General features: G+C 43.1%; 1 protein-coding gene across 2 annotated transcripts in view; it reads right to left on the minus strand.

Annotated features, from left to right (window-relative positions):
- The window catches only part of manba (mannosidase, beta A, lysosomal), a 66,974-nt gene that overhangs the window by 35,129 nt on the left and 14,317 nt on the right, over window positions 1–17,528 (minus strand). For both annotated transcript variants that reach the window (XM_071366966.1, XM_071366967.1), the window contains exons 5-7: window positions 13,362–13,485; window positions 3,811–3,980; window positions 95–208 (exon numbers count right to left, since the gene is read on the minus strand). In XM_071366966.1, coding sequence (XP_071223067.1) covers window positions 95–208; window positions 3,811–3,980; window positions 13,362–13,485 — 408 coding nt within the window. The remainder of the gene's footprint in view (window positions 1–94; window positions 209–3,810; window positions 3,981–13,361; window positions 13,486–17,528) is intronic.

Raw genomic sequence — 17,528 nt, forward strand, 5'->3', positions numbered from 1 at the left:
CCGTGAGAAGACAGAGGACTGGAGACCGTGAGAAGACAGAGGACTGGAGACAGTGAGAAGAGAGGGGAGAGGAGTAGAGATGTTGAGTTCTGACCTGTGTGTCTGTCCTGAGTACGGCTGTTCCCTCTAGCATGGTTCCTCTCACACTGAGATGATAGGAGTGTTGCTCACCATGACCACTGGGCCACCACAGCTTCACCTGGTTACTCTACAACACACACACACACACACACACACACACACACACACACACACACACACACACACACACACACACACACACACACACACACACACACACACACACACACACACACACACACACACACACACACACACACAGAGAACATTTACCTCAGCACGATGAGACATGCTAAAACCTGGACATTCAGAGGTCTTTCCAGTAGAGATAAGATGTGGCATCCTCTTCCCTTTATAACCCTATGGGCCCTTCTCAACAGTAGGGCACTATACTGTAAAGGACTCTGGTCAACAGTAGGGTACTATACTGTATAGGACTGGTCAACAGTAGGGTACTATACTGTAAAGGACTCTGGTCAACAGTAGGGTACTATACTGTAAAGGACTGGTCAACAGTAGGGTACTATACTGTAAAGGACTCTGGTCAACAGTAGGGCACTATACTGTAAAGGACTCTGGTCAACAGTAGGGCACTATACTGTAAAGGACTCTGGTCAACAGTAGGGCACTATACTGTATAGGACTGGTCAACAGTAGGGCACTATACTGTAAAGGACTCTGGTCAACAGTAGGGTACTATACAGTAAAGGACTGGTCAACAGTAGGGTACTATACTGTAAAGGACTGGTCAACAGTAGGGCACTATACTGTATAGGACTGGTCAACAGTAGGGCACTATACTGTATAGGACTGGTCAACAGTAGGGCACTATACTGTATAGGACTGGTCAACAGTAGGGCACTATACTGTATAGGACTGGTCAACAGTAGGGCACTATACTGTAAAGGACTCTGGTCAACAGTAGGGTACTATACTGTATAGGACTGGTCAACAGTAGGGTACTATACTGTATAGGACTGGTCAACAGTAGGGTACTATACTGTATAGGACTGGTCAACAGTAGGGCACTATACTGTAAAGGACTCTGGTCAACAGTAGGGTACTATACTGTAAAGGACTCTGGTCAACAGTAGGGTACTATACTGTAAAGGACTCTGGTCAACAGTAGGGTACTATACTGTAAAGGACTCTGGTCAACAGTAGGGCACTATACTGTAAAGGACTCTGGTTAACAGTAGGACACTACACTGTAAAGGACTCTGGTAAACAGTAGGGTACTATACTGTAAAGGACTCTGGTCAACAGTAGGGCACTATACTGTATAGGACTCTGGTTAACAGTAGGGCACTATACTGTAAAGGACTGGTCAACAGTAGGGCACTATACTGTAAAGGACTCTGGTCAACAGTAGGGCACTATACTGTAAAGGACTGGTCAACAGTAGGGCACTATACTGTAAAGGACTCTGGTCAACAGTAGGGCACTATACTGTATAGGACTGGTCAACAGTAGGGCACTATACTGTATAGGACTGGTCAACAGTAGGGCACTATACTGTATAGGACTGGTCAACAGTAGGGTACTATACTGTATAGGACTGGTCAACAGTAGGGTACTATACTGTAAAGGACTCTGGTCAACAGTAGGGTACTATACTGTAAAGGACTCTGGTTAACAGTAGGACACTATACTGTAAAGGACTCTGGTCAACAGTAGGGTACTATACTGTAAAGGACTCTGGTCAACAGTAGGGTACTATACTGTAAAGGACTCTGGTCAACAGTAGGGTACTATACTGTAAAGGACTCTGGTCAACAGTAGGGCACTATACTGTAAAGGACTGGTCAACAGTAGGGCACTATACTGTAAAGGACTCTGGTTAACAGTAGGGTACTATACTGTAAAGGACTAGTCAACAGTAGGGCACTATACTGTAAAGGACTCTGGTTAACAGTAGGGCACTATACTGTAAAGGACTCTGGTCAACAGTAGGGCACTATACTGTATAGGACTGGTCAACAGTAGGGTACTATACTGTAAAGGACTCTGGTCAACAGTAGGGCACTATACTGTAAAGGACTCTGGTCAACAGTAGGGCACTATACTGTAAAGGACTCTGGTCAACAGTAGGGCACTATACTGTATAGGACTGGTCAACAGTAGGGTACTATACTGTAAAGGACTCTGGTCAACAGTAGGGCACTATACTGTAAAGGACTCTGGTCAACAGTAGGGCACTATACTGTAAAGGACTGGTCAACAGTAGGGCACTATACTGTAAAGGACTCTGGTCAACAGTAGGGTACTATACTGTAAAGGACTGGTCAACAGTAGGGCACTATACTGTATAGGACTGGTCAACAGTAGGGCACTATACTGTAAAGGACTCTGGTCAACAGTAGGGCACTATACTGTAAAGGACTCTGGTCAACAGTAGGGCACTATACTGTATAGGACTCTGGTCAACAGTAGGGTACTATACTGTAAAGGACTCTGGTCAACAGTAGGGTACTATACTGTATAGGACTGGTCAACAGTAGGGTACTATACTGTAAAGGACTGGTCAACAGTAGGGCACTATACTGTATAGGACTGGTCAACAGTAGGGCACTATACTGTAAAGGACTCTGGTCAACAGTAGGGCACTATACTGTAAAGGACTCTGGTCAACAGTAGGGCACTATACTGTATAGGACTGGTCAACAGTAGGGTACTATACTGTAAAGGACTCTGGTCAACAGTAGGGCACTATACTGTAAAGGACTCTGGTCAACAGTAGGGCACTATACTGTAAAGGACTCTGGTCAACAGTAGGGTACTATACTGTAAAGGACTGGTCAACAGTAGGGTACTATACTGTAAAGGACTGGTCAACAGTAGGGCACTATACTGTATAGGACTGGTCAACAGTAGGGCACTATACTGTAAAGGACTCTGGTCAACAGTAGGGCACTATACTGTAAAGGACTCTGGTCAACAGTAGGGCACTATACTGTATAGGACTGGTCAACAGTAGGGTACTATACTGTAAAGGACTCTGGTCAACAGTAAGGCACTATACTGTAAAGGACTCTGGTCAACAGTAGGGCACTATACTGTAAAGGACTCTGGTCAACAGTAGGGCACTATACTGTAAAGGACTCTGGTCAACAGTAGGGCACTATACTGTAAAGGACTCTGGTCAACAGTAGGGCACTATACTGTAAAGGACTATGGTCAACAGTAGGGCACTATACTGTAAAGGAATCTGGTCAACAGTAGGGCACTATACTGTATAGGACTGGTCAACAGTAGGGTACTATACTGTATAGGACTGGTCAACAGTAGGGTACTATACTGTATAGGACTGGTCAACAGTAGGGCACTATACTGTAAAGGACTGGTCAACAGTAGGGTACTATACTGTATAGGACTGGTCAACAGTAGGGCACTATACTGTAAAGGACTCTGGTTAACAGTAGGACACTATACTGTAAAGGACTCTGGTTAACAGTAGGGCACTATACTGTATAGGACTCTGGTTAACAGTAGGGCACTATACTGTAAAGGACTCTGGTTAACAGTAGGGCACTATACTGTATAGGACTCTGGTCGACAGTAGGGCACTATACTGTATAGGACTCTGGTTAACAGTAGGGCACTATAATGTAAAGGACTGGTCAACAGTAGGGCACTATACTGTAAAGGACTGGTTAACAGTAGGGCACTATCCACGGAATAGGGTTCCAGAACCATAAGACACCTTCCCACCCAGCAGCCCATACTAACTGTGTTGACATGGAGGATCAAGGTGTTCTTGCTCTTCCCAGATGGAAACACCACTGTGAAGGTCTGTTCTGAAGACAGCTCCATCAGAGAGAGGTTGACCTGGACTTTAGTCTCCTCCACGGCAACAACCAACACGTCCACCTTCACCACCCACTGAGACAGAGAGGAGTCTGGGAGACAGGAAGAGGAGAGGGGCTTTCCATGACTAGCAGTGAATCCCAGACCACCATCCCAAACCATCCCCTTGCCCCTACCAACTCGCACGGAGGGCCCTCTGTTGTCACGTGTTGCTGATGAAACTCAGAGGGTGACTTCCAGAGGGGTGAGGGGATAAATCACCTCCTGACTTTAATGATTCATGTACCGTTTATATAATAAAATCAGCATGAAATTCTCCCAGTCGTCTCACAATAAATATACCTCAGTAACAGAAAAACAGTTAATTAGGAAAGTATTTAATATGTTACATATGTCATGGCTCTAATTAGGCACGCGGTGCGTTATGGGATACTACTTCACTCTCAAGCCAGCAGCGAAGCAGACTCGGTCAAAGTGGCTATCGAAGAGTCTAATACACCCTCCATCATTTTAACTCCCTCAGCTTTGGGACACTTGTGCATACGGCGGAGGCATGCCTGAACGCACAAATGGAGGCTAGAGGAGGGGATGATTTGGGATTCAGCCTAGGAGAGTTCACAGAGTAGCTGTATAGATAACAAGGTCAGAATAGTTAGATGCACATGCAGAGACAGAGAGACACGGAGAGAGATGGAGACATACTATAGACTGGTACAGTAGAGAGACAGAGACATACTATAGACTGGTACAGTAGAGACATACTATAGACTGGTACAGTAGAGACATACTATAGACTGGTACAGTAGAGAGATGGAGACATACTATAGACTGGTACAGTAGAGAGATGGAGACATACTATAGACTGGTACAGTAGAGAGATGGAGACATACTATAGACTGGTACAGTAGAGAGATGGAGACATACTATAGACTGGTACAGTAGAGAGATGGAGACATACTATAGACTGGTACAGTAGAGACATACTATAGACTGGTACAGTAGAGAGATGGAGACATACTATAGACTGGTACAGTAGAGAGATGGAGACATACTATAGACTGGTACAGTAGAGAGATGGAGACATACTATAGACTGGTACAGTAGAGACATACTATAGACTGGTACAGTAGAGAGATGGAGACATACTATAGACTCGTACAGTAGAGAGATGGAGACATACTATAGACTGGTACAGTAGAGACATACTATAGACTGGTACAGTAGAGAGACAGATACATACTATAGACTGGTACAGTAGAGAGATGGAGACATACTATAGACTGGTACAGTAGAGAGACAGAGACATACTATAGACTGGTACAGTAGAGAGACAGAGACATACTATAGACTGGTACAGTAGAGAGACATACTATAGACTGGTACAGTAGAGAGATGGAGACATACTATAGACTGGTACAGTAGAGAGATGGAGACATACTATAGACTGGTACAGTAGAGAGATGGAGACATACTATAGACTGGTACAGTAGAGAGATGGAGACATACTATAGACTGGTACAGTAGAGAGATGGAGACATACTATAGACTGGTACAGTAGAGAGATGGAGACATACTATAGACTGGTACAGTAGAGAGATGGAGACATACTATAGACTGGTACAGTAGAGAGACATACTATAGACTGGTACAGTAGAGACATACTATAGACTGGTACAGTAGAGAGATGGAGACATACTATAGACTGGTACAGTAGAGAGATGGAGACATACTATAGACTGGTACAGTAGAGACATACTATAGACTGGTACAGTAGAGAGACGGAGACATACTATAGACTGGTACAGTAGAGAGATGGAGACATACTATAGACTGGTACAGTAGAGAGATGGAGACATACTATAGACTGGTACAGTAGAGAGACAGAGACATACTATAGACTGGTACAGTAGAGAGATGGAGACATACTATAGACTGGTACAGTAGAGAGATGGAGACATACTATAGACTGGTACAGTAGAGAGATGGAGACATACTATAGACTGGTACAGTAGAGAGATGGAGACATACTATAGACTGGTACAGTAGAGAGACAGAGACATACTATAGACTGGTACAGTAGAGAGATGGAGACATACTATAGACTGGTACAGTAGAGACATACTATAGACTGGTACAGTAGAGAGACGGAGACATACTATAGACTGGTACAGTAGAGAGACATAATATAGACTGGTACAGTAGAGAGATGGAGACATACTATAGACTGGTACTGTAGAGAGATGGAGACATACTATAGACTGGTACAGTAGAGAGATGGAGACATACTATAGACTGGTACAGTAGAGAGATGGAGACATACTATAGACTGGTACAGTAGAGAGACAGAGACATACTATAGACTGGTACAGTAGAGAGATGGAGACATACTATAGACTGGTACAGTAGAGAGACATACTATAGACTGGTACAGTAGAGAGACAGAGACATACTATAGACTGGTACAGTAGAGAGATGGAGACATACTATAGACTGGTACAGTAGAGAGATGGAGACATACTATAGACTGGTACAGTAGAGAGATGGAGACATACTATAGACTGGTACAGTAGAGACATACTATAGACTGGTACAGTAGAGAGATGGAGACATACTATAGACTGGTACAGTAGAGAGACAGAGACATACTATAGACTGGTACAGTAGAGAGATGGAGACATACTATAGACTGGTACAGTAGAGAGATGGAGACATACTATAGACTGGTACAGTAGAGAGATGAAGACATACTATAGACTGGTACAGTAGAGAGATGGAGACATACTATAGACTGGTACAGTAGAGAGATGGAGACATACTATAGACTGGTACAGTAGAGAGATGGAGACATACTATAGACTGGTACAGTAGAGAGACAGAGACATACTATAGACTGGTACAGTAGAGAGATGGAGACATACTATAGACTGGTACAGTAGAGAGACAGAGACATACTATAGACTGGTACAGTAGAGAGACGGAGACATACTATAGACTGGTACAGTAGAGAGATGGAGACATACTATAGACTGGTACAGTAGAGAGACAGAGACATACTATAGACTGGTACAGTAGAGAGATGGAGACATACTATAGACTGGTACAGTAGAGAGATGGAGACATACTATAGACTGGTACAGTAGAGAGATGAAGACATACTATAGACTGGTACAGTAGAGAGATGGAGACATACTATAGACTGGTACAGTAGAGAGATGGAGACATACTATAGACTGGTACAGTAGAGAGACAGAGACATACTATAGACTGGTACAGTAGAGAGATGGAGACATACTATAGACTGGTACAGTAGAGAGACAGAGACATACTATAGACTGGTACAGTAGAGAGACATACTATAGACTGGTACAGTAGAGAGACAGAGACATACTATAGACTGGTACAGTAGAGAGATGGAGACATACTATAGACTGGTACAGTAGAGAGACAGAGACATACTATAGACTGGTACAGTAGAGAGATGGAGACATACTATAGACTGGTACAGTAGAGAGATGGAGACATACTATAGACTGGTACAGTAGAGACATACTATAGACTGGTACAGTAGAGAGACGGAGACATACTATAGACTGGTAGAGTAGAGAGACATACTATAGACTGGTACAGTAGAGAGATGGAGACATACTATAGACTGGTACAGTAGAGAGATGGAGACATACTATAGACTGGTACAGTAGAGAGATGGAGACATACTATAGACTGGTACTGTAGAGAGACAGAGACATACTATAGACTGGTACAGTAGAGAGATGGAGACATACTATAGACTGGTACAGTAGAGAGATGGAGACATACTATAGACTGGTACAGTAGAGAGATGGAGACATACTATAGACTGGTACAGTAGAGAGATGGAGACATCCTATAGACTGGTACAGTAGAGAGACGGAGACATACTATAGACTGGTACAGTAGAGAGATGGAGACATACTATAGACTGGTACAATAGAGAGATGGAGACATACTATAGACTGGTACAGTAGAGAGATGGAGACATACTATAGACTGGTACAGTAGAGAGATGGAGACATACTATAGACTGGTACAGTAGAGAGACAGAGACATACTATAGACTGGTACAGTAGAGAGATGGAGACATACTATAGACTGGTACAGTAGAGAGATGGAGACATACTATAGACTGGTACAGTAGAGAGATGGAGACATACTATAGACTGGTACAGTAGAGAGATGGAGACATACTATAGACTGGTACAGTAGAGAGATGGAGACATACTATAGACTGGTACAGTAGAGAGATGGAGACATACTATAGACTGGTACAGTAGAGAGATGGAGACATACTATAGACTGGTACAGTAGAGAGATGGAGACATACTATAGACTGGTACAGTAGAGAGATGGAGACATACTATAGACTGGTACAGTAGAGAGATGGAGACATACTATAGACTGGTACAGTAGAGAGATGGAGACATACTATAGACTGGTACAGTAGAGAGATGGAGACATACTATAGACTGGTACAGTAGAGAGATGGAGACATACTATAGACTGGTACAGTAGAGAGATGGAGACATACTATAGACTGGTACAGTAGAGAGATGGAGACATACTATAGACTGGTACAGTAGAGAGATACTATAGACTGGTACAGTAGAGACATACTATAGACTGGTACAGTAGAGACATACTATAGACTGGTACAGTAGAGAGATGGAGACATACTATAGACTGGTACAGTAGAGACATACTATAGACTGGTACAGTAGAGAGATACTATAGACTGGTACAGTAGAGACATACTATAGACTGGTACAGTAGAGAGATGGAGACATACTATAGACTGGTACAGTAGAGACATACTATAGACTGGTACAGTAGAGAGATACTATAGACTGGTACAGTAGAGAGATACTATAGACTGGTACAGTAGAGACATACTATAGACTGGTACAGTAGAGAGATGGAGACATACTATAGACTGGTACAGTAGAGAGATGGAGACATACTATAGACTGGTACAGTAGAGAGATGGAGACATACTATAGACTGGTACAGTAGAGAGACAGAGACATACTATAGACTGGTACAGTAGAGAGATGGAGACATACTATAGACTGGTACAGTAGAGAGATGGAGACATACTATAGACTGGTACAGTAGAGAGATGGAGACATACTATAGACTGGTACAGTAGAGAGATGGAGACATACTATAGACTGGTACAGTAGAGAGACAGAGACATACTATAGACTGGTACAGTAGAGAGATGGAGACATACTATAGACTGGTACAGTAGAGAGACAGAGACATACTATAGACTGGTACAGTAGAGAGATGGAGACATACTATAGACTGGTACAGTAGAGAGACAGAGACATACTATAGACTGGTACAGTAGAGACATACTATAGACTGGTACAGTAGAGAGATGGAGACATACTATAGACTGGTACAGTAGAGACATACTATAGACTGGTACAGTAGAGAGATACTATAGACTGGTACAGTAGAGAGATACTATAGACTGGTACAGTAGAGACATACTATAGACTGGTACAGTAGAGAGATGGAGACATACTATAGACTGGTACAGTAGAGAGATGGAGACATACTATAGACTGGTACAGTAGAGAGACAGAGACATACTATAGACTGGTACAGTAGAGAGATGGAGACATACTATAGACTGGTACAGTAGAGAGATGGAGACATACTATAGACTGGTACAGTAGAGAGACATACTATAGACTGGTACAGTAGAGAGATGGAGACATACTATAGACTGGTACAGTAGAGAGATGGAGACATACTATAGATTGGTACAGTAGAGAGACATACTATAGACTGGTACAGTAGAGAGACAGAGACATACTATAGACTGGTACAGTAGAGAGATGGAGACATACTATAGACTGGTACAGTAGAGAGACAGAGACATACTATAGACTGGTACAGTAGAGAGACAGAGACATACTATAGACTGGTACAGTAGAGAGATGGAGACATACTATAGACTGGTACAGTAGAGAGATGGAGACATACTATAGACTGGTACAGTAGAGAGATGGAGACATACTATAGACTGGTACAGTAGAGAGATGGAGACATACTATAGACTGGTACAGTAGAGAGATGGAGACATACTATAGACTGGTACAGTAGAGACATACTATAGACTGGTATAGTAGAGAGATGGAGACATACTATAGACTGGTACAGTAGAGAGACAGAGACATACTATAGACTGGTACAGTAGAGAGATGGAGACATACTATAGACTGGTACAGTAGAGAGACAGAGACATACTATAGACTGGAGAAGTAGAGACATACTATAGACTGGTACAGTAGAAACATACTATAGACTGGTACAGTAGAGAGATGGAGACATACTATAGACTGGTACAGTAGAGAGACAGAGACATACTATAGACTGGTACAGTAGAGACATACTATAGACTGGTACAGTAGAGACATACTATAGACTGGTACAGTAGAGACATACTATAGACTGGTACAGTAGAGACATACTATAGACTGGTACAGTAGAGACATACTATAGACTGGTACAGTAGAGACATACTATAGACTGGTACAGTAGAGAGACAGAGACATACTATAGACTGGTACAGTAGAGAGATGGAGACATACTATAGACTGGTACAGTAGAGAGATGGAGACATACTATAGACTGGTACAGTAGAGAGACAGAGACATACTATAGACTGGTACAGTAGAGACATACTATAGACTGGTACAGTAGAGAGACAGAGACATACTATAGACTGGTACAGTAGAGAGATGGAGACATACTATAGACTGGTACAGTAGAGAGATGGAGACATACTATAGACTGGTACAGTAGAGACATACTATAGACTGGTACAGTAGAGACATACTATAGACTGGTACAGTAGAGAGACAGAGACATACTATAGACTGGTACAGTAGAGACATACTATAGATTGGTACAGTAGAGAGATGGAGACATACTATAGACTGGTACAGTAGAGAGACAGAGACATACTATAGACTGGTACAGTAGAGAGATGGATACATACTATAGACTGGTACAGTAGAGAGACAGAGACATACTATAGACTGGTACAGTAGAGACATACTATAGACTGGTACAGTAGAGACATACTATAGACTGGTACAGTAGAGAGATGGAGACATACTATAGACTGGTACAGTAGAGACATACTATAGACTGGTACAGTAGAGAGACAGAGACATACTATAGACTGGTACAGTAGAGAGATGGAGACATACTATAGACTGGTACAGTAGAGAGATGGAGACATACTATAGACTGGTACAGTAGAGAGATGGAGACATACTATAGACTGGTACAGTAGAGAGACAGAGACATACTATAGACTGGTACAGTAGAGACATAGATGGAGACATACTATAGACTGGTACAGTAGAGAGACAGAGACATACTATAGACTGGTACAGTAGAGACATACTATAGACTGGTACAGTAGAGACATACTATAGACTGGTACAGTAGAGAGATGGAGACATACTATAGACTGGTACAGTAGAGAGACATACTATAGACTGGTACAGTAGAGAGAAACATACTATAGACTGGTACAGTAGAGACATACTATAGACTGGTACAGTAGAGACATACTATAGACTGGTACAGTAGAGAGATGGAGACATACTATAGACTGGTACAGTAGAGAGATGGAGACATACTATAGACTGGTACAGTAGAGAGATGGAGACATACTATAGACTGGTACAGTAGAGAGACGGAGACATACTATAGACTGGTACAGTAGAGAGATGGAGACATACTATAGACTGGTACAGTAGAGAGATGGAGACATACTATAGACTGGTACAGTAGAGAGATGGAGACATACTATAGACTGGTACAGTAGAGACATACTATAGACTGGTACAGTAGAGAGATAGACATACTATAGACTGGTACAGTAGAGAGACAGAGACATACTATAGACTGGTACAGTAGAGACATACTATAGATTGGTACAGTAGAGAGATGGAGACATACTATAGACTGGTACAGTAGAGAGACAGAGACATACTATAGACTGGTACAGTAGAGAGATAGATACATACTATAGACTGGTACAGTAGAGAGACAGAGACATACTATAGACTGGTACAGTAGAGAGATGGAGACATACTATAGACTGGTACAGTAGAGAGATGGAGACATACTATAGACTGGTACAGTAGAGACACTGACTACGTGAGACATACTATAGACTGGTACAGTAGAGACATACTATAGACTGGTACAGTAGAGAGATGGAGACATACTATAGACTGGTACAGTAGAGAGACAGAGACATACTATAGACTGGTACAGTAGAGAGATGGAGACATACTATAGACTGGTACAGTAGAGAGATGGAGACATACTATAGACTGGTACAGTAGAGAGATGGAGACATACTATAGACTGGTACAGTAGAGAGACAGAGACATACTATAGACTGGTACAGTAGAGAGATGGAGACATACTATAGATTGGTACAGTAGAGAGACATACTATAGACTGGTACAGTAGAGAGACATACATACTATAGACAGGTACAGTAGAGAGACAGACATACTATAGACTGGTACAGTAGAGAGATGGAGACATACTATAGACTGGTACAGTAGAGAGACAGAGACATACTATAGACTGGTACAGTAGAGAGATGGAGACATACTATAGACTGGTACAGTAGAGAGACAGAGACATACTATAGACTGGTACAGTAGAGAGACAGACATACTATAGACTGGTACAGTAGAGAGATGGAGACATACTATAGACTGGTACAGTAGAGAGATGGAGACATACTATAGACTGGTACAGTAGAGACATACTATAGACTGGTACAGTAGAGAGATGGATACATACTATAGACTGGTACAGTAGAGAGATGGAGACATACTATAGACTGGTACAGTAGAGAGACAGAGACATACTATAGACTGGTACAGTAGAGACATACTATAGACTGGTACAGTAGAGACATACTATAGACTGGTACAGTAGAGAGATGGAGACATACTATAGACTGGTACAGTAGAGAGATGGAGACATACTATAGACTGGTACAGTAGAGAGATGGAGACATACTATAGACTCGGTACAGTAGAAAGATGGAGACATACTATAGACTGGTACAGTAGAGAGACAGAGACATACTATAGACTGGTACAGTAGAGAGATGGAGACATACTATAGACTGGTACAGTAGAGAGATGGAGACATACTATAGACTGGTACAGTAGAGACATACTATAGACTGGTACAGTAGAGAGACAGAGACATACTATAGACTGGTACAGTAGAGAGATGGAGACATACTATAGACTGGTACAGTAGAGAGACAGAGACATACTATAGACTGGTACAGTAGAGAGATGGAGACATACTATAGACTGGTACAGTAGAGAGACAGACATACTATAGACTGGTACAGTAGAGAGACAGAGACATACTATAGACTGGTACAGTAGAGAGATGGATGAGGCGCAGCACATCAAAGGCCTCCAGACGAACACCTTTCCACAGCCCCAGGGTTGGGAAAGACGGTCCCCAGTCCCAACTGAAGGAACTCTGAGCCTGGTGAGGTGAAAGACCAGCAGACAGGAGAGTTATCCAACAGGGTGAATGGTGATCACAAATATAATTGACTGTTATTTTCTAGGACATGACTCCAACGTCATAAGCATCTGTATGTTGGATGGTGATTTGAAACCTTAACCACAGTGTTAAAACTTATGCCTAACCTTAAATGAAAACCACATGAATTTCTACGATATAGACCATCGTCTTTGTGGCTGTGGTAACTAGTGGAAACAGTTGTGCCTGTTATTCACAGGCGTGTCTGCCCTCTGATTGGCTAGAATGGTTCCACCTGACCTTTGCCTCCTCCCAAATGTCATTGATCAGCTGTGTCCGTCATGATAAATGGAGCCGGAAGCAACATCACTAGAAACCAGTGGACATGTTTAATTTATTTTAATTTTATTTCGCCTTTATTTAACCAGGTAGGCTAGTTGAGAACAAGTTCTCATTTGCAACTGCGACCTGGCCAAGATAAAGCAAAGCAGTGAGACACAAACAACAACACAGAGTTACACATGGAGTAAAACAAACATACAGTCAATACTACAGTAGAACAAAAGAAAACAAAAAAGTCTATATACACTGAGTGCAAATGAGGTAAGATAAGGGAGGTAAGGCAATAAATAGGCCATGGTGGCGAAGTAATTACAATATAGCAATTAAACACTGGAATGGTAGATGTGCAGAAGATGAATGTGCAAGTAGAGATACTGGGGTGCAAAGGAGCAAGATAAATAAATAAATACAGTATGGGGATGAGGTAGTTGGATGGGCTGTTTACAGATGGGCTGTGTACAGGTGCAGTGATCTGTGAGCTTCTCTGACAGCTGGCGCTTAAAGCTAGTGAGGGAGATATGAGTCTCCAGCTTCAGTGATTTTTGCAGTTCGTTCCAGTCATTGGCAGCAGAGAACTGGAAGGAAAGGCGACCAAAGTAGGAATTGGCTTTGGGGGTGACCAGAGAGATATACCTGCTGGAGCGCATGCTACAGGTGGGTGCTGCTGTGGTGACCAGTGAGCTGAGATAAGGCAGGCTTTACCTAGCAGGGTCTTGTAGATAACCTGTAGCCAGTGGGTTTGGTGACGAGTATGAAGCGAGGGCCAACCAACGAGAGCGTACAGGTCGTAGTGGTGGTTAGTATATGGGGCTTTGGTGACAAAACGGATGGCACTGTGAAACAGGCCTCCCAGGTGGCGCAGTGGTCTAGGGCACTGCATCGCAGCGCTAGCTGTGCCACCAGAGACTCTGGGTTCGCGCCCAGGCTCTGTCGCAGCTGGCCGCGACCGGGAGGTCCATGGGGCGACGCACAATTGGCCTAGCGTCGTCCGGGTTAGGCCGGTAGGTATATCCTTGTCTCATCGCGCACCAGCGACTCCAGTGGCGGGCCGCGCAGTGCACGGTCGCCAGGTGCACGGTGTTTCCTCCGACACATTGGTGCGGCTGGCTTCCCGGGTTGGAGGCGCGCTGTGTTAAGAAGCAGTGCGGCTTGGTTGGGTTGTGTTTCGGAGGACGCACGGCTTTCGACCTTCGTCTCTCCCGAGCCCGTACGGGAGTTGTAGCGATGAGACAAGATAGTAACTACTAACAATTGGATACCACGAAATTGGGGAGAAAAAGGGGGTAAAAAACAAACAAACAACAAACAAAAAAATAACAACTAAACTATTTGGATTCACCAAAGAACGTCAGAGGAATTTCTATCATCTATCATATATATTATGGGGTATTGTGATGTCCTTATGGGGTATTGTGATGTCCTTATGGGGTATTGTGATGTCCTTATGGGGTATTGTGATGTCCTTATGGGGTATTGTGATGTCCTTATGGGGTATTGTGATGTCATTATGGGGTATTGTGATGTCCTTATGGGGTATTGTGATGTCCTTATGGGGTATTGTGATGTCATTATGGGGTATTGTGATGTCATTATGGGGTATTGTGATGTCCTTATGGGGTATTGTGATGTCATTATGGGGTATTGTGATGTCATTATGGGGTATTGTGATGTCCTTATGGGGTATTGTGATGTCATTATGGGGTATTGTGATGTCATTATGGGGTATTGTGTGTAGGTGTGTGAGAAGAAAATATTTAATCCATTTTGAATTCAGGCTGTAACAAAAAAATGTGGAATAAGTCAAGGGGCATGAATACTTTCTGAGGCACTGTATGTATGCATTGTTTACTATTCTGATTTCTTTAAAACAATGTCACGGTTGGAGTTATTTATGTGTTCATGTGTTCATGTGTTTGACGTGATTGATGGGTGACGAGGTGCATTCTTGTCAAATAAATGTGCTTATAATAAATATATATAAATAATTGTGCTTAGTCATGATTATGGGTACATTATGCAAAGACTTAATCTGGCTTTGAATCTACCACAGAACATGTCAAGATACTTCTGAATTAATACAGCAGTGCATTCTGACACCATGAATTTAAATAGGTATCACCTGGTATATATATATATATATATAGTTGGCAGAAATTGTAAGGGATCAGAACTCCACCAGCTGAAGGAGAAGATCTGGTAAAATAAGGGTGAAGACTAGATTGTATACAACTACGAACAGAATCGACTTTTCACAGGTTAGGAGAACTCACGCAGCAGGTTAGGATTATTATGTTAAGGTTAAGACACTGGTTAGGTTAAGGGTAAATTCAAATGCTCCCCAAAACGACTCCAAAATGACAATGTATGTGTCACTCCCGTCCGTAGCTGTATACCATCTAGACACAACCGAAAATAAGGGTCTGTTGCTAATATCATCTAGGTAGCTAGCTAGCTAGCTTTTTCGCAAAAAACGAGCCCATTCATGTCACTTTGTAAATATCAGACTGGTACTAGGACAGTATTATGTACAAAACACGAGACCAAATGAATAAATAAGCCAATAATTAGTTAAATAAAATATGGAACAGTAAATTAAAATGTTCAATGTATCTTTTGTTTTGGATGAAGGTAGCTAGTAGCTAGTTAGCTGACAGCAAAGGTGTTAGCTAGAGATGACATGCAGGAGCATGCTGGGATTTGTAGTCTTGCATGATGTCTACTTTGATGCTAATTAGTATTTTCAAGTCAAATATATTGATAAAAATCACCTTGTCCGAGAGGGATTTAAACGCAAGGGGAAAGCCTACTCAAAACACAGACTTTAATTTTAATTTTAATTTTATTTAACCAGTGTTCTTATTTACAATGACGGCCTACCGGGGAACAGTGGGGCAGAACGACAGATTTGTCTACCTTGGCAGCTCGGGGATTCGATCCAGCAACCTTTCCGTTACCGGCCCAACGCTCTAACCACGCTCTTACCGGCCCAACCATCTAACCACGCTCTTACCGGCCCAACGCTCTAACCACGCTCTTACCGGCCCAACGCTCTAACCACGCTCTTACCGGCCCAACGCTCTAACCACGCTCTTACCGGCCCAACGCTCTAACCACGCTCTTACCGGCCCAACGCTCTAACCACGCTCTTACCGGCCCAACGCTCTAACCACGCTCTTACCGGCCCAACGCTCTAACCTTTCTGTTACCGGCCCAACGCTCTAACCTTTCTGTTACCGGCCCAACGCTCTAACCACGCTCTTACCGGCCCAACGCTCTAACCACGCTCTTACCGGCCCAACGCTCTAACCACGCTCTTACCGGCCCAACGCTCTAACCACGCTCTTACCGGCCCAACGCTCTAACCACGCTCTTACCGGCCCAACGCTCTAACCACGCTCTTACCGGCCCAACGCTCTAACCACGCTCTTAGCGGCCCAACGCTCTAACCACGCTCTTACCGGCCCAACGCTCTAACCACGCTCTTACCGGCCCAACGCTCTAACCACGCTCTTACCGGCCCAACGCTCTAACCACGCTCTTACCGGCCCAACGCTCTAACCACGCTCTTACCGGCCCAACGCTCTAACCACGCTCTTACCGGCCCAACGATCTAACCACGCTCTTACCGGCCCAACGCTCTAACCACGCTCTTACCGGCCCAACGCTCTAACCACGCTCTTACCGGCCCAACGCTCTAACCA

Source organism: Salvelinus alpinus, chromosome 25, assembly GCF_045679555.1.
Source record: "Salvelinus alpinus chromosome 25, SLU_Salpinus.1, whole genome shotgun sequence".
Taxonomy (NCBI): Eukaryota; Metazoa; Chordata; class Actinopteri; order Salmoniformes; family Salmonidae; genus Salvelinus; species Salvelinus alpinus.